The sequence below is a fragment of the Nothobranchius furzeri genome, chromosome 5, assembly GCF_043380555.1.
Source record: "Nothobranchius furzeri strain GRZ-AD chromosome 5, NfurGRZ-RIMD1, whole genome shotgun sequence".
Lineage (NCBI taxonomy): Eukaryota > Metazoa > Chordata > Actinopteri > Cyprinodontiformes > Nothobranchiidae > Nothobranchius > Nothobranchius furzeri.
In genome coordinates this window covers 28,888,051-28,915,750 of record NC_091745.1, presented here as the reverse complement: position 1 = coordinate 28,915,750, position 27,700 = coordinate 28,888,051, and the positions used below count along the sequence as shown (strand labels likewise).

The window sequence follows — 27,700 nt, the reverse complement described above, 5'->3', positions numbered from 1 at the left end:
TCAAAAACACTGGCGCCATCTTGCCACAGCCCTGACTGATCACAAAGCTCTCGGCAGGCTGACAGATTTGATGTTCAGATCTGTTTCACAAACAGCTTCCCGTCACTAGCAGCTCATAAAACTCACCGCAGCAGTCACACGAATCTGCTTATTGCGACACATTCTCTACACGTGTCCCTGGTGACACACAGCCATGAACAGGAAGCACTTACTTCAAATCCTAAAAAAGGTTCAGTCTTTGATATTTAGGTTGTTTATTACAGTAGATTTTGCTTTTTTAGCTGAAGGAGTAAGATGATCTGATTAAAGCGTCTCCAAAATGTGGTTATGAGCAGAACAGAGCAGATCTTTCCTAAACATTACAGTTTTATGTCCCACAACAAAAAGAAAATAAAAAAGTTCTGGTTTATCTCAGATGAATGAGAAATTGTGGGTCTCTCAGGTGGTTCTGGAGGAGTTCTGATCTTTGTGTTTACAGACATTTGATTCTGTTCAACTCTCTGAAGGTTCTGTCCATCTTGACCACTGCATCATCTTCATATCTGCAGCAGATCTGCTGCTGAGCTCTAGATGATGGTTCCGTTTCATGACCTGTTCAGCTCAGCGGTCAGATGGTCTCACATTAGAATTATTTGGTGTGATGAGTTCATGCCATGGTGGACTCACAAGGTCCTGTAGCCCAAACCATCAGGCCTCCACCACCGTGCTGATAGCTGGTACCAGCTCTGTATGATGTTCTGTTTGGCTTTATCTCCACTTTGGTGTCATCATCTGAAGCAAACACATTTGAGATGCTAAAACTGCTTTGGCCACTTGAGAAGAAAAGGGAAACGTTTAAATTTCCCGACTCATCCAGGTGGTTCTAGTTGGGTTAAAATGAAAACTGGACTTTATCTTCTTAGAAATCTCACCCAAGGTGTTTTTGTCCATTCACACTGAAACATGCCTGAATAAAAGGTTCTCAAACTGTAACCAGATCCTGATTAACGTGAACTAGCTCGCATCCACTCCCTGGATCCTCTCTGCTGGTCTCCCTGCTGGTATTCCTGAAGGTATTCCTGAAGGTGTGGGTTGCTGTTAAACTGACTGGAAATCAGATTCAGGGCTGAGATGAAACCTCAGACCTTGTTTTTGTTTTTCTTCCTCTTTCTTTTGAATCTTTTTGTTTATTCTTCCATGTCAGCGAGTATCAGTCATGTTTACTCAAAAAACCACAGAGAAACGATTATTTATTGAATTATTCCCAGTCTGAATGTTCACAAAGTGGGGATTTCATCCTGTTGTTGTCTAAAAAAACAATTAAAAAAAAACAACTTTGCTTTTAAAAGAAATACTTAAAAAATGATTCAAAATGTGTGTTTTTAAACAGGCAACCAGAAGACAGAGAAAGGTATTTTAAAAAGTTCTATGCAAACACATTTAAATAAACAAAATTATTTCCTTTTATTCTTCAGACTGATGCAAACAGACAGAGTAAATAAATGTGATTCTACAGAAATGGTGTTTAAGTTCAGTGTTAGAATCCCATTAAGGTGTTAAAGACATTCAGTTCAATTAACACTCAATTAATTAAATTACCACTCTCGAGGATGTAGATGCCTTTTGTCACAGAAACAAAAATAAAAACAAGCAGATTAGAAACAAACGCGTCTCACGAACCAGTTCCTGCAACATGTTCGTAAAAGTCTCACTTGTTTTCGTCCAATATCATTAATCTGAGTTTTAATCCCAAAAACAAAAGTAATTTCTTCAGTTTCTGTTCCATCAAACACGTGTGTGTATGTGTGTGAGTACACACACACTTCTCATCGATTATTCACAGCCTATTAAACACACTCAGAGCTCCTCTGTAAGGCGACACTCAGGGACACAACTGATCACTTTTCCTGTTCCCATAGTAACCACACTAAAAGGCCTGTGATGATGTAACACACCTGTCTGCTGCTTGGGTTCATAACATAAGGTAGAAAAACAGTCAACAGTCAAATAATTTAATACAAAACCTAGAAAATGAAAACATTGGCAGTAAAATCTCAGCTGTCACAATGTTTGGCTGCAAGGTTTAGATCCACATACGGCTTTTTCACAAAAACACACTGCTGCTCAAGGTCAGCTGACTCATTAATGACATCAGCAGGTTACAATCAGCTGTTTGAGTAAACATGAGAGATTCTGTGTGGTAATCTCAGGACTGGATGCAGTTTTTCTTTGATTGCCGCCGGCGACTTCTTACTCCTGAAACAAAAAAAAGAAAAGTGTGAAAGCTAAAGTTTCTACCTTCATTTTTTTATCTAAACCCAGACAGCTCTACTAATCTATATAGTTGTCTAGCTGCAACCATTAACTCATTCACTGCCGGCCGTTTCCTGATCAGAAAAGCCCTTCGCTGCCAGCGTTTTTCAGTGTTTTTACTGTTTTTTTTTAGACTCACAGAACGTTGCGTGCTAGGATGATGTCGACGCCAAAACAACCAAAACAAAGCGGAGACTCACCTCTTACATCAGGAAGAATCCGCCCGTTTCTAGCATTATCCGTTCTTTCGTAATCCGTTGTCAAATTGTGATCGGCAGAAGCTTTTCCGGTTCGCGCCTCACTTTTTTTTTACAGCAGCGGCCCAAAACGATCTCCTAACACATGGATTTTCTGCTTCCTGATCATGTGACGTGTGACGTAAGCGGATGAAGATCAGCTTTAGAGCTGAAATGTTTGTTCTCACGGTGTGGGGGCTCGTCCGACGCCCACACAGTAAAAAAAATGCAAATTGGCAGTTAATGAGTTAAAAACACAACTAAACATCAATGCGACACACAGAAGTAGAAGCTGAAAGGAGTGGCATGCCCCCTAGTGGCTGGCTGCAGAATAAGAATCTGTGATGTCTCTGAGGGTGAACGCCAACCAGCCTGACGGTAGCTTTAGGTTAGCGTTCATGTTTCTGATGACGTCCTTTATGGTGTGTTGTAAACAGGCTACATAAGAATAAACTAATGTTTTCAAAACATACAAAAATCTATAGATCAAGCACCTAATTAGCCCTGCTACTCAAAGGGTTGTGATATACTTGCTGTTTACTGACACGACTGTGTGTTTAAAATGGCTGACATGCGTTACTTGTGTCGATTTGAAGTGTCTTTTGTGTGTGTTCGCTGAATTTAACGCAGCACGTCTGAACAATACACAATATATGAGTAACCAGTAGGTGGAGTTGACAAAACGAGTGAGACACACTCACCATGATGACTCTGTCTCCGGTTTAGAGGTCTTTGAAACTACGATACTGCTGCTGACTTTTTCCTGTCGTGATCTCAAAATTAACCAGTTAGTGAGCTCTTTTACTGATGCCATGCTTGTTTTGGTTGTTCCCACAAACCCAGCTCTCTATCTGGTCTGATGTACTGCGCCCCCTAGTGGAACACTCTACACTCTACATGCAGTGCCGTGCAGCAGCAAGTATGGCTCTAACACCCAGGGCCAGATTAAGACTTCGTTGTACCCTGGGCAACAATATTCAAGGGCCCCATCATCACGACCCAAGGATCACCATAATATGGTCACATACAGAATATTTTACTGTAATATGCAGTAAATATACTCAATACTTGAATGCCTGACATCACGTAACCCGCTCAGGGTAACCTTTGACCCACCTTGTGTGGACTGACCAATGAGGAGAGGATCTTAACTTGAGGCCCTCTCTTCATTGGTCAGTCTGGATGAGACTGACTCTCAACTGACGTTCAGTCATAGGCAGCGAAGCGTCTCTGTGCAGCGCAAAAGCCCGGGTGGACAGTTTGTTTAATAGGGTGACCATATTTCCATTTCCAAACAAGAGGACAGGGGATCTGTGCCTATGACGTCACACTATGGCAACGCCACACAAACCATGTTGGGACCCATTTTTGTAAGAACTAAATTAATATCAGATTCTGCCAATAAAAGGGCTCTAAAACAATTCATATGTAAATATTTAGCATATTTATTGCAATTTTTTTGCTTTAGTGCTGCAACAAGGTTTTATTAATAATAAATTATTATACCTTTTGTTTTACTACAGCATCGGTATGCTTCCCGTGCACAGATTATTAAGGATGCTTGTTTCAGCTGTGAGATTAGACGATAGGATCAATGATAAAATAAGTTGTCCCACACTCCATGGAAACTTTCAGAGAATCCACAAATAGTGGCTTTCACATGGTTTTGTTACTTTTAGCAAGTTTAGAAAAGCAGCAGATGAGACAGCATGTCTGATAATTTAGTTTTCATCTGATAATATTAGAACATGTCAGTAATGTCTGAGGGGCTTTTATAAACACTGTATAACTAATACTCCTGGAGAGGGTAGGAATTACACAGAGGCTTCTGGGGAGCCCAGCTATGGGGGGTGGGGGGTGGGGTGGGGGGGAGAGAAATAATTTAGCCTTGGCCCCCAATATGTCTTGAAACGGCCCTGGGTGTGTGACTGAGTGTTGAAGGTGATCTGAATTGTATCAGATGTATAAATATTACATGTGTGTAACTTACTGTTTTATACAGGAAAAAACGTGTAGTGGAGATAAATCTACCTACATTTTACTTTTTGTTGTGTTTTCTTGTTTTTATTTATGGAAGCATGCTGTTGTTCAGCCACTACTTAAGAAGCCCAGTCTTGACCCCTCTACTGTGTCTAATTACAGTCCTATTTCAAAACTTCCATTCCTTTCAAAGGTTCTGTAAAAAGTGGTGTATTTGCAATTGACGGAGTTTTTGCATGCAAATGATATTTGTGAAAAATTCCAGTCAGGTTTTAAGAAGGGACGTAGCACAGAGACTGCATTGCTCAGGGTCTTAAACGACATTCTTTTAGCTACTGACTCTGGTGATTTTGTGGTTCTGGTACAGTTGGATTTGTCTGCTGCCTTTGACACCGTGGATCACAGTCTCCTGATTTCATGGTTAGCAGAGTCTGTTGGGATTCGAGGAGTTGCTTTGGACTGGTTTAAGTCCTATTTGGCTGAGAGGTTGTTTTGTGTGTCATTAGGTGGCTTCACGTCATCTTCCTCACCTCTAGTTTGCGGGGTCCCACAAGGATCGGTACTGGGTTCGTTATTGCTGTCTCTGTATTTGCTACCTCTGGGTTCTATTTTTACAAAACATGGATGTTCTTTACATCTATATGCAGACGACACCCAGGTTTATATTCCCATTAAACGTGGCCTACCCAATTCTTTGGATCCTCTTCTAAACTGCCTCGATGAGGTTAAAACCTGGATGTCTGCAAATTTTTTACATTTTAATATTAACAAGACTGAGGTCATGCTTTTTAGTCCTAGTGTGTCCAGTGGGCCATGTTCTGCTGACCTTGGTCCACTAGCCCTGTTTTTGAAACCTGTAGCGACCAGTCTGGGAGTCCGGCTTGACAGTGATCTGCTTCTGGAAAAGCAAATCAGTGCCGTCACCAAAGCCAGTTTTTATCAGTTAAGGAGGATCGCCAAGGTTAAGCGTCTGCTCTCAAGTCATGACTTTGAGACGGTGATTCACGCGTTAATTACATCGCGTCTAGACTATTGCAACGCACTGTACCTTGGTCTTCCTCAGTCTCACCTCTCCCGTCTTCAAATGGTGCAAAATGCAGCAGCACGCCTATTGACGGGTTCGAGAAAGAGGGAGCACATTACCCCAATTTTATCTTCGCTGCACTGGCTGCCTGTGGTTTATAGGGTCCAGTACAAGGTTCTTTTATTATTGGCTTTTAGAGCTGTACATGGCCTTGCTCCGCAGTATCTGTGTGAACTTTTAGGAACTTTCTCCCCGTCTCGGTCACTGAGGTCAGCCGACCAGTTTCTCCTGGAGGTGCCGAGAACAAAGGGAAAGCTCAGGGGTGATAGAGCATTCTCAGTAGCAGCTCCAAGGTTGTGGAATGCACTCCCGATTCAGATTAGGATGGTTTCATCACTGTCCGGTTTTAAATCACTTTTAAAGACTCATCTGTTCTCAGTTGCTTTTAATTCAGTTTGAGCATGCATCTGTTTTTAGTAGCTTTTATGTCCGTTTGATATGTTTGTTTTATCATGTTTTTACCTTGTGATGAACTTTTTATCTTGTTTTTAGAATTTTTAGGGAACCTCTGTTCGTTTTGTCTTGTTAAGCACTTTGGTCAGCTTTTATGCTGTTATAAAGTTCTATATAAATAAAGTTGACTTGACTTGACTATTTCCTGTCCTGTCTGTCTCTCATCTTCCTGCATCTCCTCTAAACTCTCCAGAAAATCTGCTGCCTGGATTCTTACTTTTTCACCTCATCAGTTATTTCTGAGCAGATCAAAGGGATCTCCTGACCGCAAAGCAGAGAGCGCGTTTCGATGCGTCAGTGAGGTGAAATCACCGCAGCACAGGTGATGAGCTCCTCAGCAGCAGAGCGCTTCAGGCACAAATAAGACAGAAAATAGAGAACATGTGCGGACATGAACGATCGTGTGCTAATTATAGTTTTTTGGTTGCGCCACTTTGAGAATGGACCGTGCGCTGGAAGCAGCAGCCTGGAGCGCTGCGCAACAACGATCAGCGCTGTGCCGCTCTCTGTGCTCTCTGCTCAGAAGAGTCCATAAATGATGTAATATAGGTAGAAAACTTTTTTCCGGCTCCCCTGGATGTGTAGGATATCCAGCTCCCCATAATTCGACCCCTGCTCCTGGATGAAAAGCCGGACATTTTCATCAGTACACCCCCCCCCCCCCCCCCCCCCCCCCCGAGTCCGGACGCCCAGACAGAGAGTGAAAAGTGGACATGTCCGGGGAAAAGAGGACGTACGGTCACCCTAGTTTAATATAAAGCGGGAGATTACAGATACAGTAATTTGCTCGTGCCCTTGCTGCCCTGGGCCCTTTAGAGTCCGTGGGGCCTGGGCAATTGCCCAGTTGCCCATATGGTTAATCCGGCCTTGCTAACACCTCCTCCACTTTAAACTTAAAACTCTTATTTGGCTTTAACAAATTCATGATGAAGCATCACAGCTTTAGAAAACTATTTAATTTAGGTTCATTTATTTTACTTTTATTAATGTTTTCATTTTAGAAATGAAAAATAAGGACTTCACAGCAGAAAAAGTTCTTCCTGTTATTATCCGTGGCCATAAAACGTTTTAGGCCTCACTCCTGTGCACTGTGTGCTTTTATCTGTGAAAGGTGGTACACACATAAAGTTTATTCACCTTCAGTGATCTTTGATCATCATGTATTTTACATAATCAAGGAGATCATTTAACTGTAAACGCATCCCTTTTTCAGTTTTAGGTTTTGAACAGATCCTGACTTTTATTCAAAATCTCTGAGTATTTATTTATTGTTTTGTTTTTAATCACTCATTTATTTTCTCATAAAATGTTTAATAAATAGATTTTTATTTAAATTGCACACAAAATTAGGTGTTTTTGTGAAAATCTCATTTCTAAAGGTCAACCTGAAACTGAAGTGATAAATAAAAATATATTTACCTTTTATGCTGACCCCTCAAACATCTACATAACTATTTATAACTATCTGTAGTTATAACTCAGTTATAATAAGGGTTTTGGACCACGTACCATCCTCGTCTCCCAGGTTGATGGTCTGCAGAGAGACGCTTTTCTGAAGGAGCTTTGACGGTTTCCTGGGTTTGGATTTCAGCGGTCCTGGTTTCTCAAACGAGTCCTCCAGGTCAGTTCCTGTAATGCCTTTGGTCTCGGGCATTTTACAAGTGGGGGTGGGGCTCTGAGGAGTGGCCACGCCCTCCTCTATAGTTTCTGTGTTGTGGTTGGCTCCTCTGCCTTTCAGGAAGTGCCTGAAGGAGCTGCGCTGTCTCTTTAAGCCACCTGCCTGGTTCTTCTTCTGGCCTCCTTTCCCCTCCTCATCCTCCTGCTCTGCAGAAAAAACTGGACTTGAAGGGGAGACCCGCTCCGCCTTCTCTTTGTTGGTATGTAGAAAGCTGTTCTGGAAGCCATTTCTCTCATTTATCCCATTCAGCATTGAGTCCTTATGAGTTGAAAGATCCTGTAAGGAGCCCGTCAGGCCCATACTATTCCCAAACACCAGAGAATACTTTGGATTGTGGTACTTGTGTGCAGGTACCTTCAGGTCTATTTGTTTGGAATCCCCAACTGATACCTGGAAGCGGGACATAGAGACGGGCAAAGGCCGGATGTGCTCCACCTTTGGCTTCAGAACTGGAGTAGGAAGGGGCGGCTTGGTGATGCTGAACTCCCGATAGAGGTCGACCTGATCAGACACAGCGTACAACTCCCTGAAGTCGCTGTCAAAGAAGTCCACAGTCTGACCAGACATCACAGTGATCGTGTTCCGGTCCAGACGAGAAGAACTCCAAGTGAAGCTGCAGGAAAGAACAGGAGACTCAATCAAATCTCTGGTGCCACTAAACACAGTTTCCACCCACACTACAATTACGCTGGTGTAAAAATGTCTGAATGGGATCATTCATTTGAGCTAGTGCACGTTATCACAGCAGACACTGATCCGGGCCGAGTAAAGGAAACAAAGCAGGTCTATTTTCTGGTACCGTGTGTTTTGCCCTCATTCTGTGCTTCAACACTTTAAAACCCAGCAAACACCTGAATGTAGCTTCTGAAGGGCAGAAGTGCAGCTCATTCAGAAATAATAGTAAAATAAGTGCATGGCTGCAAAATGGACAACATCCTGTTGACACTGATCATTTCATTGTAGACTGAATAGTTCTTGTTATCATTTAGAGCTGCAAGTAGAGTTTAAATTCAAAACAATGAATCCACATACAAGTTTAAACATTACCAGCTGTGACAGTAAAAAAGAAACACGAGTTTTGTTTGTTTGTGTTAAAAAGGCATTAAAGAAGGACATTACTAACTCTGCCTTATGGCAAATAAATATTTACAAACCAGCGTTAGAAGATGTGGATGTTAAACCACATAGCGAGCATCCGCTCTGCAGGGACAGAAAACTTCTGGTCAGAGTTTCCTGATCAGAACCAGACCAAGAAAATCATCTGAACCTGTTTGGATTTGAGCTGATGACCGCTGATGGGATGGGAGCAGTTCCGGTTTGGACTCTTTCTGCCTCCGTCTGTAAAGTTAGCCGTGTTGGGTCGGACAGCAACACAAATCGAATAACTGTTTTTAAATATAAACAAAAATGAAAATGACTGAAACTACAAGCTCTTTTTGTTGTGTCCAGAAAACAAATAGAAAATGTTGAAATCAAAAGTTTCAAAAACTGGCAAAGTTCCTTTTTACGTTTCAGTCCTCATCACTTGGTCGGGTTTCAGTCTGGCGTGGGCTTCGTTAAACTCCTGCGAAGCCTGGTTTGTTTAGGAGGTTTCATCTCCAACCCGACTGCGTGGGTCAAGAACACCGGACTAAAGCTGATGATGAGGATTATCATTATTAACAGGTGAGAAAATGTTTAAAGTTCTCGTAGCATTTTTTCATCCGGCTGATCAACAACAGCAGGTTCATCCTCCAGATGTTGACGCGTTAACAAGAAGCAAACTTTATAGGAACTCCAGTCGTTTCCTGTTTATCACGCCACAGCAAATCCTTCAGCTGCTAACCCTTCCTGTGTTTGTTACAGCGGGATTCACAAAAACAACGTCAAGTCTTTTATTTAATTCTCTTTTTATGATATTTTCTGGTGTTCTTGTGAAGCGCCTCGTGATTTTCATCTTGAGAAGCGTTATATAAAACATTATTATGTTTCTTTCTCCCTTCTTTTATCAGCTGTTCCAAAAACAACATGAAAACTTTCCTGCTCCAGCAAACAGACGTTGGGAATAATTTCAGACTCATATCTTCACTCAACTTTGACTGAATGAGATCAAATGTGGTCTCAGAAAACATGCTTCTGGATTCTGTCCTTTTGACCTGAATCGGGTCCGTTTGGACCACTTGGATCTCTGTGTGCTGTTTGCCTACAGCTCTCCTTAATGTTTGCCTTCGGCTCCTCCCTAAATCTCCGTACACTCTTAAGGAATCCCACACACTTTAGTCGCAGTCTGGGCAGGTGCCACTCATCCTTTTATGAATGCAGGAACCACATCCTCCAGGGTTCGTTTGTCAAATAAAAACTGTTTAAGAAAGAATAATGGATTTATTTAAGTCTTATTACTTTACAATTATATTACAAACTTGGCCAAGTTACTTGTTTAGGACTCAACATTCAAAGCATAGGACTTGTCTTTGCATGAATGAGGACTTGGTAAACAATGATCAGCACTTAAACTTCACTTTTTGAGGATGAATTGAATCCAACACAAAGCCGGATAAAGATATGAAGCTGAAGTATTCAAAACATCTGGACGCTGAAGCAGAAACATTTTTATGCAATTATACCAAAGTGTTTTGTAATGGCTGACATTACGCCCGGATCTTTTTATATCATCTTTCTTATTTCACTCATAACAAATATTTCAAAATCATCTTAGGATGATTCATGTCACCATCTTTTAAGCTTTAATTTAAATGTTTTATTAGGTCACTGTTTATTTTGTTGCATTAAACACTTAAATGACTCATTCATTTTAAATTATCTTTACTTCTTTGACAAGAAAACAGTTTTAGGACCCCGCTGAGGGCCCTCGGACCAGCTGGATAGTCTATGGCGTCAGACCCGTGCCACAACCTGTGTACGCGGATTGGGTCCACATCGCTCGTGTGAACGGGACTCGCAAGTGAAAATATACATGGCGAGAGGTCATTTGTGCACTGAGAGGGAGCAAACTGTGTCTGTGAGCACACAAGGATGTGCACAAGTGACAAACCTGCGTGCGCGCGTTGCCCACGAGCACACGGCAGAGGAAAACATGCACGCGCGGCAGCCTCTCTGCGCGCTCGGTTTCTGACTCCGCTCGCTCGGCTGTGAAGGGGTTTTGGCACTCTGGAGGCGTGGCCTGTAGCAGATCTTCTCTGTTCTCTGATTGGTTAGTTTTGCCCGCACTTTACTCTCTACCTCATTGGCCCATTGGCTTCCTGTCGGACCAAAATGATGAGAGTTATATCTATATAAATAAATCTGATATCCAGTAGTTGCTGTCTTAGCTCAGCTGGGAGAGTGTGTGACTCTCTGCCCGGAGGATCCAGGTTCGAGTCCAGGCAAGGAAAATAGAGTAGGTGTTGTGTTATTTTTTCCTAATTCCTGTGATATTATTTTACAGTTGTGACTGTTCAACTGTCATTAAACGTCCGAATGTTTGCTGGGCAGTGTTTTAAAAAGTGCACATAAGCTAGATGGTTTTAACCATATAAAATTATATTTTTTGTGATACTGGAAAAATACATACTGAAATAAAACTACTGATTGAAAACATTATGACTGTGGTTGTACAATATATGACTCACTAATACACTGCAAACTCCCTTAGAGTGGGGCTTCCAGAGAGAGAGAGAGAGAGAGAGAGAGAGAGAGAGAGAGAGAGAGAGAGAGAGAGAGAGAGAGAGAGAGAGAGAGAGAGAGAGAGAGAGAGAGAGAGAGAGAGAGAGAGAGAGAGAGAGAGAGAGAGAGAGAGAGAGAGAGAGAGAGAGAGAGAGAGAGAGAGAGAGAGAGAGAGAGAGAGAGAGAGAGAGAGAGAGAGAGAGAGAGAGAGAGAGAGAGAGAGAGAGAGAATTTGTATTCTGTCAAAGTTGTAATATTACTTCAGCCACTCTTGAGAGGAGACTCCAGGTAAAAATAGACTTGTGGGTGTAGGTATGTTCAAGTTGAAAAAGTTCTTGCCTCATTAATGTATTGTTTATTTTTTTCAGCATTTAATTGACAAATTCTCCTTTCAAATAATTAATTGATGAGTTACATAATTGTCCATTAGAATTGTTGAATGGACTGAGTCAAGTTTGGTGCACTTTATATATTTCAAAACATGTTTTTTTTATTTTAATGATGCATATAAATAATTTAAATGTTAATTTAATGACATATTTCTATTTTTTCATTACCTCACCCTTGTTTTGACAAAAACGGGACCTTGCTGGATAATATCATGGAGAAACTATTTGTTCACAGTACATGGCTCAGTGAGGATCTGTGTACCAAAGGAGGAGATACTCAGAAATCTGTCTGCAGATTGTTACAACCCAGACTGGAAGTGGTGGGCTGTAATAAGAAAGGAGACCAAACAGATGAGTGGGGGTTCAACAACTGATTTATTTAACAAAAGTAAGGATTTACTAAAGCAAGTTAGTGAACAGAAAATGGCCATCTCAAGTCCTGAACGTGTTGTGATGCCCCCACCATCTCATTGGGTTTTCATTTGTGTTTAATTGTGTTTTTCTTCTGTTGTAGGCAGCTCGTTAAGCAGCCTTGGAGGCACCTGGGCTCAGGGTGTGGTGCTGCCTACAAAGCCTACTGTTTTTCTGCTTTCACTGGGTCTCTCCTGTGTGGTGGAGAGTCCTCACTGGCCATTTTCTGTTCACTAACTCGCTTTAGTAAATCCTTACTTTGGTTACTCCGACAGGAAGCCAATGGGCCAATGAGGTAGAGGGTAAAGTGCGGGGTAAACTAACCAATCAGAGGACAGAGAAGATCTGCCACAGGCCACGCCTCCAGAGTGCCAAAACCCCTTCACAGCCGAGCGAGCGGAGTCAGAAACCGAGCGCGCACAGAGGCTGCCGAGCACGCAGAGGCTGCCGAGCGCGCACGTTTTCCTCTGCCGTGTGCTCGTTGGCAACGCGCGCACGCAGGTTTGTCACTTGTGCACATCCTTGTGCGCTCACAGACACAGTTTGCTCCCTCTCAGTGCACAAATGACCTCTCGCTATGTATATTTTCACTCGCGAGTCCCGTTCACACTCGCGATGTGGACCCAATCCGCGTGCACGGGTTGTGACACGGGTCTGATGCCATAATAGTCACCTGTAGGACCCGAACATGACCTTTTCTCCATCCACCAGCATGTATTTGGAGCACATGGAACCAGGCAGCTTTCCAAAGGAGAGGGCGAGCCCGGCACCTCTCACCGTCCGCACACGCAGGTTCTGGAAGAAATGCCCATTTATTTACACAATTCAAATGGTTTAACATCGCTCCAGTCATCCTAAGTAAATGCTGCAGGAACAACAGGCCGCCGAGTCACACTGAGCTGACAAAACAAGAGGGCGAGGCCTTTCGCTGCTCGTGTGGACAAACTGGGTGGAGAACCGCAGAGGAGGTGTCGCGTTAGGTTACTCTCTCTGGGTCTATTCTCAGGAGCTATGAATGTTGGTTTGTAAGAAGTAAGAGTAACAGAGCCCAGAGCTCTGACGAGGCCTTTCAGGGTGTAACCGACACCGCCGAGAGCAGTGAGTCGGACCACAGAGAAGCGGTTTGCTTCCAGAAGATGAGGACGGCTATTGTGTCCCGGTGAGATAGGATGACAGCGGCTCAGAGAGCTGCTGCTTCCTCATCGGCTGCGTTCCTCCACCTCCGAGAAACCTTTCACACTCAGAGCTGATCTTTGGGAAGGTCTCATCTTTCAGTTGTACAATCCTGCATGATCTTTATTTAATAAAGGAAATATTTACCCTCATTTCTAAAGATTTCAAATTAAACCTACATCTGGAAACACCAGCCTTCAGAGACGAATGCAGCATAGCTCTGTGGTTATGTTAGTTTATGCAGTATTTTAATCATTCACGTTTACACGGACTGCACCGGAAACTTTTACTACATGGTTTAAAGTACGAAGACTAGGCTGAGGTTTAACCGGGCTTTACTAGAAAAGATTTTCACTAAAACCTGCAAAGTGGGTCATGAAAAAATTAGTTACCAAGTAGATTATTGTCTTTCTGCACCCCGTGAAAAATTGAAATAGGGATATTTTTATTGTTTTGCTAAAGAATCATCAGTAAAAGAGAAAAACCTGATTATGTTTCTGAGTGAAGCCGAGAAGGAGCAAACTGGAGCTTCTCTGGTTTTCATGGTAAAGTTTCACTAACACTGGAGCAGACTGGAAAACCTTTTCCAAACCATCATGATCAACAGGTCGTGTTATAACTGGATTAGACTTTAAGAATCTCCTGCTGTTTAAAACGGGAAACAACAAAGAGGACTTGTTCTAGAAGCCGTTTTTTCCGTGTTTGCCTGTTCTTTGTTTGCAGAGAGCCTCCTCCCTCCTGAAGCGTTCTGTCATGTTTGCTCACCCGCAGATGCATGCCGTTAATCTGCAGCCGGGAGCACATATCCAGGAAGTGAGGAATTCCCCGGGCCTCTAGCACAACGTAGACAGCCACTCCGCGGCGCGACGAGGCATCCAGCAGGTCTTGGAGGATCTGCTGGTCGGTCAGGAGGTCCATGATGATGGCCACCACCTGGAAAACACACGAGACACACGGGTCAAGAGTTAGACCTGAACACGTCCTCAGGACTACAGCCAAAGACAGAACCAGCAGAGCAACTTCAACAAGCATTTCCATAAAAGTAACTGATGTTTATGATGCAGGCTACACTGAAAGCACACAAATGAGTTTAAACTTATTTCACATAAAAACTAAGAAATAAACCAAAATATAAAGGAAATGTAGCAAATCCCCAAAGCTTCTGTGAATCCAACCCAACAGAACATCTGTCAGATATAAAGCTTTTAGACAGAATAAGCTGCTAATTTTGTGTTTTTTCTGGTAATCAGATTACACCTAAAACCCCAGGTAAACATCGTACATCTGGGATTTTTATATTTAAACGCCCTCATGTTATTTTATCAACGGAACAAAATGCATTGTGATCCACAATTAAATAAAGATGATAAATAAATAACTGAGTGGCTGCAGATTCATGGTTTGTCTGTAAATTGTGTTTTTTTATTTTGTTTTTACATCAGCTTCTGGCCAAGGACCGATTAGAGCTTTTGTTGTATTTCAGAAAACTTTGTCAAAATGAGGTTAAAGAGCATCTCTGAGATGGAAAAGGTTAAAGAGAATATTGTTGGAGCTGCAGCCCAGAAAGGATGTTTATAACAGTTTTTAAATAACATTATTTATATTGTGTTTTTATTTATAGTAACTGTTATTTTAATCGTAACTGTTTCACTGAGTAGAAACAAAATGAGTTCCCCTGAAATCACAAACACAAAATAAAACAGTTTTTAGGAGTTCTTAAAAATATCTGTTAAGCATTTAATACTGACCCCCCCCCCCCCCCACACACACACACACACACACACACCATCCATTAGAAGACTGACATGAATGTAAACAAAAAAAATTTTGCTGCTAAGATGCAAAAATGAAGATGAAAGGAGGAAGTGGAAACTGATACGAAACTATCAAAATAAAAGTCTTTAGCAAATGAGATAAAGTGATGAGCTCCTAAATGCGATGTTAACAAATCCAAAACAGCTAGCCAGGTTACATTTAATCTACTCTTCCATTTAATCTTTGAACTCTGGCAGGAATTCATTAGAACTTGTAAAATCTGCATGACCCAATATTTCCTGCAGGCTGGTTGTGTGGAAGAACTAGTCTTCCAGGGTGATTAAAGGTGCCTTTAAAAGCCTTCTGGACAAGGCCCAGTAACGGTTATGAATCACATGTTCTGGTAATCATTTCAAGTCTGAGATCAGATTCATAAAGGACCAGGACAGGTGTTCTAAGGGTTTCACTGATTCTTTGGGTTTCTGAGAGTTCCATTTTCCATCTCTCGTTCTGTCCGATGCTTTTGGACCCGAGCCAACTGAACTGGAACAGGTTTTTCTGTCAAACTGAAGTTTAAATGACACAAACAATAAACACGATGCAGCTTCAGGAAATTCCAACACATAAACTGACTCAATAAAGAGAATGTGGAAAAAAACAGAAACAAAGGAGCTCATGAAGTTCAACCGTGAGTCACAATGAGGTTCTAACAGAACCGATCCAACAGTATAATCCTGGTTTAACTGAGAAGATTCCCATTCATGTTAAAATGGTCACAAAAGCATCTTTTTTCTATTCCTAGCATTACAATGCACAAAGAAGTGGACTTGGACACCTATGGTTATGAAAAACACCGGTTCTGCAGGAACCCGTAGATCTGAAGTTTCTAGAAGTAAAATACAGACATAAAACGTATCACCAGCAGGCTGATTAAAGCACAGAGAGGTTTTAAAAGCCTGAAGTTAGATGTCTCAGAAAGGAACTGAAGCCGATTCATAGAGAGGCACGACACAATCAGCAGGTGCAGAAAACAACAGTTCGTATAAAAAATAACTGAAGTTTGAGATTGCGGAGTAAAATGTATGTAAGACATACAGTAAAAATGAATGTAGTTAAAAGTCTTCAGCTTGTCCAAAATGCTGCAGCTAGAGTTCTGATGAGAATTAAAAAGAGAGATCATATCTCTCCTGTCTTAGCTTCCCTACATTGGCTACCTGTTAAATTCAGAATAGATTTTAAGATCCTTCTTCTCACATATAAAGCTCTTAATAATCAAGCTCCATCATACATCAGTGATCTGATTGTTCCATATGTTCCTAACCGAGCACTTCGCTCTCAGACTGCAGGTCTACTGGTGGTTCCAAGAATATCTAAAATTAGGATGGGAGGCAGATCTTTTATTTATCAGGCTCCTCTCCTGTGGAACCAGCTCCCAGCTTTAGTCCGTGAGGCAGACACTTTGTCTACTTTTAAGAATAGGCTTAAAACATTTTTATTTGATAGGGCCTATGGTTAAAATTTGATGTTAGCCTAAATCTGAACAAGTGGGGGAGTAGAGGGAGGTGGAGTATACAGTCGGTAAAGACGGCTCTCCCTTGCCCTGACTCCAACATGCCTCCATCTAAATAGGATAGGTTATCCAGAGTTATCTCTGTAGTTATGCTGCTATAGGCTTAGACTGCTGGAGGACACACTGACCACTTTCCACACTCTACTGCTTTCTTCTACAGTCTGCTCTTTAACTGTACTATTTTTTGCAATTTCAGCTGTTAACTTTATTTTCTCTGTAAGTGTTTTTCTCCCCAGAAGAAGCTACAATGATGTTCTGCTGAGCTGTGGTGGCCTCATGGAGGGAGCCATCGACTAGCACACTGCTGCTAACCACTAAAACATTCTCCCTCTCCTGATAATAACTTTTTGCTTTCATTGACGTTGGATGTGCTACTACTAGTTTGCCCGTTTAATTATAGATCCACTAGGATGAATACAATAAAGTTTATCTCTCACCAAATAGAATATTTACTAAGACATTACTTGTCCGTGTGTGTGTGTGTGTGTGCGTGCGTGCGTGCGTGCGTGCGTGCGTGCGTGTGTGTGTGTGTGTGTGTGTGTGTGTGTGTCTGCCTGCTCTGTCTTCTCGATCCCCAGTGAGTTGTGGAGGATGGCTGCTTATACTGAGCCAGGATTCTCTGGAGGTTTCTTCCTGTTAAAAGGGAGTTTTCCTCTCCACTGTCGCTGCATGCTTGCTTAGTATGAGGATTGCTGTATAGTCACTGACACTAGTCAGTGACTTGATGCAATTTGCTGGGTTCCTTATATAGGAAACATTATTTCTGATTGGCTTAATGAACTGTGAATTGGAATGTTTATTATGTGAAGTGCCTTGAGACGACTCTTGTCGTGATTTGGCGCTATATAAATAAACTTGAATTGAATTGAATTGAAAAAAAATTTTACTCTTAAGAGTTTTCTTCTGCATTAGTTTGTATTTAAAAGAGTTTTACTGGAAACCACTAAATGAAAAAAGTCCCATTTTAAGAGACTTTTCTTATCATCACTGCCTTGATGAATGAGGAGGATTCTGGGACCCTGTTGCAGATTCCCTGAGGAACGCCACGTAAGAGGAGATTCAGAACCTCAAACACAACGTTTAGCTCCGTATTTAACCGGTAAGCTTTTATGACCTGTGAGACAGAAACTCAAACACAGAATGCACACAGAGGAGTGATGATGGAGGAGATAAGACCCATTTAAAAGAGCCTTCACTTCCTGGTGGGAGGAGATGACTCTGAACAAAAATATAAGTGACGTCTATGATCTTTAATCAGGTTGACTCCAAACATGAATCAAGTGTAAACGTTCGCACGCTGATTTCTGAGTTTCATTAAAGTCTGTCCAGGCTAAACCAACAGACACGCCATGTTACAACATCAGGTCTGACCGATGCGTTCTGCTGCTCAGACACGTGCTGGTGAGTTTGTGCAGAAGGAAAACCTTCTAAGGTGTGTATCTGAGACGAGGAGCAGCAGCTCAACGCTCCGATGTGGCAAACCCACAATCATCAGAACATTTAAATCTGTTTTATAATAAACGACTGGCTGTGTGAAATAAAGAGACTTTTGCTAGTTAGACTTTTAGTTCTGGGACTAAATTCACCGGGTATACCTCAGACAGGGCATCCTCTACATTTAAAAAATCATTTACAAGCTACAGACTGAAGCGTGTGTGTGTGTGTGTGTGTGTGTGTGTGTGCGTGCGTGTGTGAGTGTGTGTGTGTGTGTGTATAAAAGCTATAATCTGAACTTTGGCATATCGCAGCGTGAACACACTCTTTCATGTCTCTTCCAGGCTTTTCTAAGTGGTTGATATGTTCGCCCTTCAGGGGATGAACCAAAGCGTCTGATTGGCTGATCAGCCACTGCCGCTACATGTCTGTAAAAGAATAATAAACCTACAGAACTAATTTATGAGTCAAATTATAGTCCTGCAGATATAATGAGCTGCTGTGTCACGTCAGATCACTTTATCATAAGCAGCTCATCAGCTCAGTCACAGGTGTGCACACCCGTGACGTCAGCCAATCGGAGTGCTGGAAAGCTCTGAGTGGAAACACAGAGCTGCAGCTTTTTAAAAACTGACATGAAGCCAAGGGGGGAGGTTTAATCTTTCTGTTGCATGTCCTGATGTGAATCTCACCTGCACCACAGGTGGCTCAGCTTGTTCCGACTTGCACATGACTCTTGTCTTTATTTATTACTCCAACCTGTTTGAATAATTCTCCTGTTTCAGCGTCGTTACTGGAAGGCTTTGCATGTTTAGGGTTAGGCTAACCCTAACCCTGTGATCCTCCAAATACACACCTGAGTATTTTTAGAGATTAAAACTGGAAATTCAACACTTGTTACAAAACTCAGAAAACTGAGATGGGAAAGGACCACATAGAAACATTTCAGAAAGATCGTTGTTTGAAAGATGAAAATTAGGCTCTACATGGAAGAGGACTTATTGAAATGGTTGACGTCTTGGCCCACCCTTACCATGATGCTTCCCCAACCCTACCTTATGAGTCAGTCTAACGCCTCTAATCCACTGCTAGCTGGCTAATTAGGCACCATTCAATTCAATTCAATTCAATTCAAAAATACTTTATTAATCCCAGAGGGAAACTGATTGCTGTAGTAGCTCAGAATAATAATAATAATAATCAAGTCATCAAAGAGTTGTTGTATATTACAATGGCTGTTGGCAGGAAGGATCTCCAGTAGCGGTCAGTGTTGCAGCCAAAATGAAGAAGCCTCTGACTGAAGACACTCTTCCGTTGTCGGACAGTCTTGTGAAGAGAATGCTCAGGGTTGTCCATCATGTTCTTGATTCTCTGGAGAATCCTTCTTTGCATTATCTCTTCCACTTTTATCCTCATTCCTCAGTGGTTTCTCCTCCTGTTCCCTCCATAAGTGGTTTTTATAAACACCGTGGATCTAACCCTGCTAATTTACGTCCACTAACTCCAGCTGTTTCTGTAGTTTCTGAATCCTCCACCTCACTTAGCATGGCTCTATTAATTACCCGCTCTGTTAACAATAAGTCCTTCCTGCTCAATGATCCAATTCTCTCTAAAAACCTGGATTTTCTGTTTCTGACTGAAGTTTGGCAGCAAACATCTGATTATTCTGGTCTGATTGAACTCTGCCCGAGTGGTTATTCTTTTCTTAGCCAGCCACGGGGTTCTGGTCATGGTGGAGGCCTAGCTGTTGTTTTCAGAGACCATCTTCCATGTAGCTCTTCAACCTCTGGTCACTTTGCTTCCTTTGAACTGCAGCTGATTAAAATCGGGCATAAGGACCCGTTCTACTGTGCTGTGGTTTATCGTCCACCTGGTCCAAACAGTTCTTTCCTTCAGGAGTTTAGTGACTTTCTATCCTCCACTGTGAAGCTGTCCAGACTGGTGATTGTTGGTGATTTTAACATCCATGTTGATGATCCCTCCGATCTCTTTGCCATGAATTTCTCCAGCCTTATGGACTCCTTCAGCTTTACCCAGCATGTTTCTGGCCCCCCCACACACCAGGGGGCACACGTTGTTTTTACCCTGAGTCTAAATGCTGACAGTGTTTGTCCTGAGGACGTTTATATTTCAGATCACCATTGCATTTTCTTTAACTTGTCAGTTTCTGCGTCCCCACCTCCTGCTCGCCGTATGGTTGGTTCTCGTTTCCTTAATGAGAGCACAGCTAGCAATTTTTCTGCTGCTTTTGATCCACCCTGTTCTTCTGATAACGACCCAGATTCCTTAACTTCTCAGTTTAACGAGCACTGCCTCTCCATTCTGGACAACATCTGTCCTGTCAGAACCAGATCAGTTCCTGCAGTGAACCCTACTCCCTGGTTTAATGACAGCCTTCGCAGCCTGAAGCGCCAATGCAGAAAAATTGAGCGTTTGTGGAAGAAAACCCATCACCACATCCATCTGCTGCACCTAAAGGATCTTCTGACATCCTTTAACTCTGCAGTCAGAGACACTAGGGTTTCCTATTTCTCCAACCTGGTGTCCCAGAGCAAAGGGAACCCCAAGGTGCTGTTTAACACCATCAGCAGCATCTTCTCTCCTGCCTCTCCTACAGCCTCCATCCACTCTGTTGCAGACTGTGAGAACTTTCTGTCTTTCTTTGTGGACAAAGTCAATAAGGTTAGATCTAGCATCTCTCCTTCAGCCTTATCGCCGCCTCTCCCGACTCCAACCAGGCGCATCATCCTAGATAGCTTTGCTCCTGTTTCTTTGCCTGAGTTAACCAAACTAGTTAACTCTATGAAGACCTCTGCAGGCCCCCTCCACATCTTACCCTCATCTTTGTTTAAAAGTGCTTTTCTGTCCATCGGTCCCAGCGTGCTCTCTATAATTAATGCTTCTCTGGTCTCTGGTCAGGTCCCTGCTTACTTTAAGAACGCTGTAATCCACCCGCTTCTTAAAAAACCGAGTCTCGACCTCTCTCTCCATAGCAGCTTCAGACCCATCTCTAAACTTCCGTTCATCTCCAAGATCTTGGAAAAGGTTGTGGCTAAACAACTCACAGCTGCTCTTGATAAACATAACATCTATGATAGCTTCCAGTCAGGTTTTTGTAGAGCTCATTCTACTGAAACAGCTCTTCTTAGGGTCTCTAATGACCTTCTGACTCACAGTGATGCAGGGGACTGTTCTGTTCTGGTCCTGCTGGACCTGACTGCAGCCTTTGACACTGTTGACCATCACCTGCTACTGGAGAGGATGAAAGACTGGGTAGGCCTATCAGGATCTGCTCTGGAGTGGTGCTCCTCTTATCTCTCTGAGTGCTCCTTTTCTGTGGCCATCTCCAAGTTTAGGTCCTCCACCGCCTCTCTTACCCATGGTGTCCCACAAGGTTCTGTGCTGGGGCCTCTGCTCTTCCTCCTCTATCTGCTTCCTCTTCAGCATATCCTGAGCTCCTTCAAAGGAATCTCCTACCATCTTTATGCTTAGACTCTATCAAAACCTGGATGGTGGGAGCTTTCTTCAGCTGAATGAAGATAAGACTGAGATCCTCATCTGTGCCCCAGACAAGCTGGTTCCCAAAGTCAGAGACTCTCTTGGTCAGCTTGCTTCCCACACCATACCTTCCGTCAGGAATCTTGGCGTGACCTTTGACCCAGCTCTCACCCTGGATTCTCATGTCAATTCTCTTGTTGGCTCTTCCTTCTTCCATCTCAGGAATGTTGCTAAGCTGAGTCCCATTCTGTCCCGCTCTGAACTTGAGACAGTTCTCCACACCTTCATCTCCTCACGCTTAGACTACTGTAACTCTCTTTTCACGTGTCTCAGCAGAACCTCCCTGAACCGTCTACAGGTGGTTCAGAACGCCTGTGCTTGGCTTCTGACCAAGTCCTCCAAACACACCCACATCACCCCGCTTCTCCTCCAGCTTCACTGGCTGCCAGTCAACTTCAGGGTTCATTTCAAGATCCTGGTTCTGGTCTATAGGGCCTTACATGGACAAGCACCATCTTACATTGGTGATCTTCTTAGTCCCTACACCCCCAGCAGGTCCCTGAGGTCCAGTGATCAAAGCCTACTGGTTGTGCAGCACCAGGCTAAAGGTCAAAGGTGACAGATCATCTGCTGCTGTGGCCCCCAGACTCTGGACCTCTCTCCCCCGAGCCTGAGATCAGTGGACTCAGTGGTCTCCTTTAAAAAGCAGCTGAAGACTCACTTGTTCAAGCTGGCTTTTGTATGACCTTCTTCACCTCTCTCTCTTTATTCTGCTCTCCCCACCTATTCCACCTTCCTCAGGATCCACTGATTTTCCTCTTTCCTGTTCACTCTCTCTCTCTTTCTTAACATTTTTTCTTTTAAATCGCAATAACTTATTCTTGCTTTTAAATATATTTTTAAACATTTTCTAAGTGTTTTTTTTATATTTTTACAATTTTTTATATTTTTTGTTTTTATTGTTGTGAAGCGCCTCGTGATTTTTATCTTGAGAGGCGCTATAGAAATGATATTTTCTTCTTCTTCTTCAGTGGTTCCAGTCGTCCCCAGAACAGAACCAGCCTTTGTTATTAGGCTGTTGAGCCTTTTCAGGTCCCTGCTTCTGATGCTGCTACCCCAACAGACGATGGCTGAAGAGATTACACTCTCAACAACAGACTTGTAGAAGATCTGCAGCATCTTGCTACAGACATTGAAGGACCTAAGCATCCTCAAGAAGTGCAGTCTGCTGTGTCCCTTCTTGTAAACAGCTTCGCTGTTCTTTCTCCAGTCCAGTCTGTTGTCCAGGTGAACTCCAAGGTGTTTGTATTCCTCAACCACCTCCACTTCTTCTCAAATGATGGAAACAGTGTTTGACTCCACCCTGGGGTGGTCAGGGGTCAAGTTCAGATATAAAAAAGGCAAAAATCTTTTCAGCTCAGTAAAGAGCTGTTTTCCTTGTCTGACTGATCCAGACCAAACAGTGACATCAAACTATTCAGGAGAGCAAAACCTCCACAAGTTCATAAAATCAAGAATTTATTTCTCTTGACTCGAGTCGCTGTCCTCTTCATGCACGCAGCAGTCACTTTATTAGGTACACCCTGCTAGAACCAGGCTGGACCGTTTAGCCTCCAGAGCCACCTTGTATGCTAATGCTGAGAACCCATGGAGGTCATCTTTAAACAAAATCAGTGTAGTAGAGATATTTACATACCGAACATAGCCAGGCAAAATCATTATCACCAAAAGGCAGAAGCGTTGTTTTAGCCAGAGATGTTGTGCATATGTCGCCAACACTTATAAAAACCTGAAGTGGACAATTTTACAAGCATAGATCCATCATCCCCGTGTGCATGTCCAGTATGCACAATTACCATGTAGTATGTTTTAAACTGTTATTAAATGGCTCCACTCCACTTCCTTATTCAGTCAGGTTCTATTAAACAATGCTAACTTAAAACTAGACTCCAATTTTATTAAATACATTAATTTTTCATTTCATTAATAACATTCCAACTGTGAATGAAAATAATCTGTCTGGTTTATTTAAAAGTTCCATAGTCATCATCACACAATGGTGAAATTCATCTCCACATTTGACCCATCCCCATGGAGGGGAGCGGTGAGGTGCAGCGGTGGCTGCGCTCAGGAACCATTTGGTGGTTTAACCCCCAATCCAACCCCTTAAAGCCGAGTGTCAAGCAGGGAGGCTTTGGGTCCAATTTTTTAAGGTCGTTGGTATGGCCCGATCCGGAATCAAACCCCGACCTCCCAGTCTCCGCGCGGACACTCTACCACTAGGCCACTGAGCTGGTGGTAAGCTTCATTTAGTTTAATTTTCAACATTTCAGAAAAGAGTGACATGCTGGGAAATCTGTTCCATCCAACCAGTAATCGGCATGCTTTATGCTGGTGAAGGTTCTCAGTCATCCAGGTCATGGTCATCCAAAAGGGTTCAAACGAAGGTAACTGGACTTGTTTGGTTTCTTGATGATGCTTTGCTTCTCATCTGAGGAGCTTTGTCATGTCTGACTGGAATACGTTAATGTCAAGCTTATAAACTCTAGCTGCCTATTGTTGCTTAACAAGCTAAGACTACTAAGGAATACCCCTGTATGTGATGTTGGAAAAACCCAACATCTCATACGGAATTTGGTGGATTTTGCTAGGAAAGTTCAAAATCTCAAACTGGCTCAAGGTGAAACCATTGTCTCTTTTGATGTCAATTCATTCTTCACATGTGTACCCACAGTTGAAGCAGTGGAAGTGGTTAGGAAATGGCTGGAACAAGATGATTCCTCAAATGAGAAGACAAAACTGACTCCAGACCAGATATGTACCCTCCTGGACCGCTGCCTTTCCACTAGGGCTGAATGATTTAGGAAAATAATCGAATAGCGATTTTGTTCTTCAATACTGCGATTGCAATTTAATTCACGATTATTTGTCTCAAGCGGCTTTTCTCATATTTTTCAACTAATGGAAGCAACAACAAAAAAAAAAACCCTATGTAACTTGTACTGAATATAAACAAGGTTATGTATCTACATATTTATCTACATATCATATCAACAAGTTTATTTGTCTCCACATACAAAAACACTCACAAGTAAAGACAAAATTTTGTATGTGAAGGTGCAATGCTTTGCAGCCAGGAGCACATCCCTTGAAGGAGCATAGGTATTAGCATAAATTGTGATCATTTATTAGCAGGAAAGAAGTGTGTCCCATTTATTGAAGTCTTTTGTGTTTAGAGTTTTTGGTGTCTTGTCCATGCAGAGCTTCCGTAGTTCAATTACATTCATAGCTGCTAGCCAAAACTCAGTGGAGTTAAAGTCCCTTACAGTTTTCTAGCTTTACTAAAATACCTGTCTGTGCTTATTTGATTGATGGCAGTTTTTATATTGTGTTAGACTCCAAATGTAATAATTTGGCACGTTCCTAATTCATAATTTCTAATAATGTAATCGGCGATATTAGTATTAGCATCCCTATAGGTTTTTCTATGTATATTAGCATTGTGCTAACCACTCACTGCCAGTGAAATCTCAGCTTTTGCAATTTGAAAATGTCCTTTTGTCACATTGCAATTAAATTGCAAATGCAATTAATCGTCCCCCCCACTCACACACACACACCATCTCTGGCAGATAAGCTAAGGTACAAGGTAAAACAACCACCCACACACAATAAAGCTTAACGACTCCCAGGGAGTAGGGAGAAGGGGTATTCATAGGTAGTATCATCTCATTAAGCAACAAATGACAGCTACATCTTATAAGTTTGACCCTCCCATATTGCTGTCAGAATTGACAAATCTCCTGGAATGAAAAGCAAAACACATTTAAAAAACCAACAAAGTCCAGTTGCTTTCATTTGAACCCCTTTGCACCGCATCCTTTAGCTAACCTACTATTAACTTTAGGTTGATATCAAACATGAATAAACTCATAGTAGATAATTTTACTTTTAGGGCAATAATCACTTTCTTATTTTTATTATTCATAATCTTGTTTTGATACATCCTATTTTTCACTTGTAGGTTTGCACCATTCCACCAAAGCAAATTCCTAATGTGAGATTCTCACTCACTTGGCAATAAAGCACGATTCTGATTCTGAAATGTCAAATGAACGAATACTTATGTATAAATAATTATTAATAATCATCCCCAGCAATCTTCAAACTACACTCAAGTTTATGGTGAATGTTCTTAGCTACTTTATAAACAAACCAGCGTTCTTGCCAAAAGGCAAAAGACAGGTATGGTTCAGCTTAATATTAATTTAATTAACTGTTGACTGAGCATTTTATTATTTGTCTGTGTCTTATATATATTTTTTCAATAAGGCAAACTATTGTCTGTTTATGTGGATTTAAAAAACAAAACTTCAGCCAAAACCATCACCTGTTACTGGAAGACATTTGAGTGACAGTAATTTCTGTCAGCCTGAGGAACCTTGTTTCCGTTGGTCATATGATCGGCTGCAGCCAATAGCTGAGTTTGTTTCAGAGTTTTGATACCAGCTGAGGGCCAAGCAGGTCTGATTTTAATTTGCTATCAGATCAACCTGACCCAGTTACGGGGAAATGATTTAACTTTAGCAAACAGTGTCTAATCTGTTTGGTAGACACGCATGTTAGTGCATTTGTCACAAAAACACAGATTACGGTTTTGATGGATCCTGAGGATCTGAACTGATGCTGCGGATTTAAGTTGATTCAGATTTTTGTCCTTAAATATTCTTATTTAAACAAACGTTTTTGCCATTTATGATTAACTTTCACATGTAAGATGTTGTTGCAGTTGTTAGTTACCGCTTAAAGATGGCGAGTTAATGGACCAGAAAAAACATCAGATTATTTAAATTGTTGCTTGGCAACAGCATGCCCATAGTCATAGATTAATGAATGAAATCAGATTTTTTTGTTTCACTTGGCTGATTAAGACCCTGCTAAATATTATTCCGACTCTGACCCCATTCTTTGACAACTAGAAAAAACCTTAAAACCAGAATTGGTGGAGATCTGAGAAAAATACAAAAAAGTGTTGAATTCATATTTATTCTTATAAATGTGTTTATACTTGAAAACAAGATAAATAAAAACTACAAGATGTTAATTTTCACCTACAAACACAAATATGGGCCTTTATATAGTTTATTTCTACTTTGCTAAATTTCTTTCTTCTTTTGTTTTCTTTTTTGACAAGGATGGACTTTTTTGAAATACAAGTTATTATCATGAGTGTAAGAAGAATGAGAAATGGTATATTTTATTATAGTGCCTCTCAAGATAAAAAGCAGGCGCTTCACAAGAACAAAATATAAATAAATTAAAAATAACCAAGATTAAAATATAAAAAACAAAAAATCAACATTGGGCCATCTACCTTGTGAGATCCCTGGATGAGTCTCCGGACCACCTCCTTGATGTGCGGCCCCGGCTCTTTGGGGGGGTGGGTGTACACCGACACCCGGGTCACCCCCTTGTACACGCCGCTGCTGGCGGGCCAGCCGATGTCCAGAGAGGGGACCTCAGCATCGGACATCTGAGGCCAGTAGGTGGAGTGGACCCCGGAGTCCGCGCTGGAGGCCTCCCTGGGTTTCTCCTGCTCTCCCGACTCCGAGTCGCTGTCCGTGTCGTACTCCTGGAAGGTTTTCCGGATGGACTTGACCTCCCTGGCGCTGAGGAAGTCCTTGATGTTGTCCTGCTGGAGGCGCATCTTGAAGGCTCCGTCTCCGTTCCGCAGCAGCTGCTCCAGAGCGGCCCGCTGCTCCTCGCTGTAGTAGAACTCCGGTCTGGACTCCGGAACCTTCTCGTTAACGTGCTCGTTGTCCATGCACACCAGCTGGGACTCCGCCATGGCCGACTTGAGCTTCCCACCGTCTGCCTCTCTCCACGGACTCCTTACCTGTACTGACAGGTGAGCGAGGAGCTCAGGTAGCGCTAGGGGGCGGAGCCACAGAACGACTCCCAGCACTTTAACCGTATACCACCCTCAGTTTCATTTAATGGAATTTTCTTCTACGTGGATAAATAAAGCTAGGGCTCATCGTCCAGGGCTCGAGTCCAACAGGAACGTGTTAGTATTCCTGCTGAAATAGTCGCGTGATGTAAAGC

General features: G+C 42.2%; 1 protein-coding gene across 1 annotated transcript; it reads right to left on the bottom strand.

The window, feature by feature from the left end:
- Nucleotides 1-1,212: 1,212 nt before the first annotated feature.
- fam83fa (family with sequence similarity 83 member Fa) lies at nt 1,213-27,591 on the bottom strand. Its single transcript, XM_015941970.3, has 5 exons — nt 26,970-27,591; nt 14,104-14,271; nt 12,839-12,960; nt 7,555-8,336; nt 1,213-2,235 (listed from the first exon to the last, which is right to left on the bottom strand). The coding sequence occupies exons 1-5, from the start codon at nt 27,441-27,443 to the stop codon at nt 2,186-2,188; spliced, it is 1,596 nt and encodes a 531-aa protein (XP_015797456.3). The 5' UTR covers nt 27,444-27,591; the 3' UTR covers nt 1,213-2,185.
- Between the last annotated feature and the right edge of the window lie 109 nt (nt 27,592-27,700).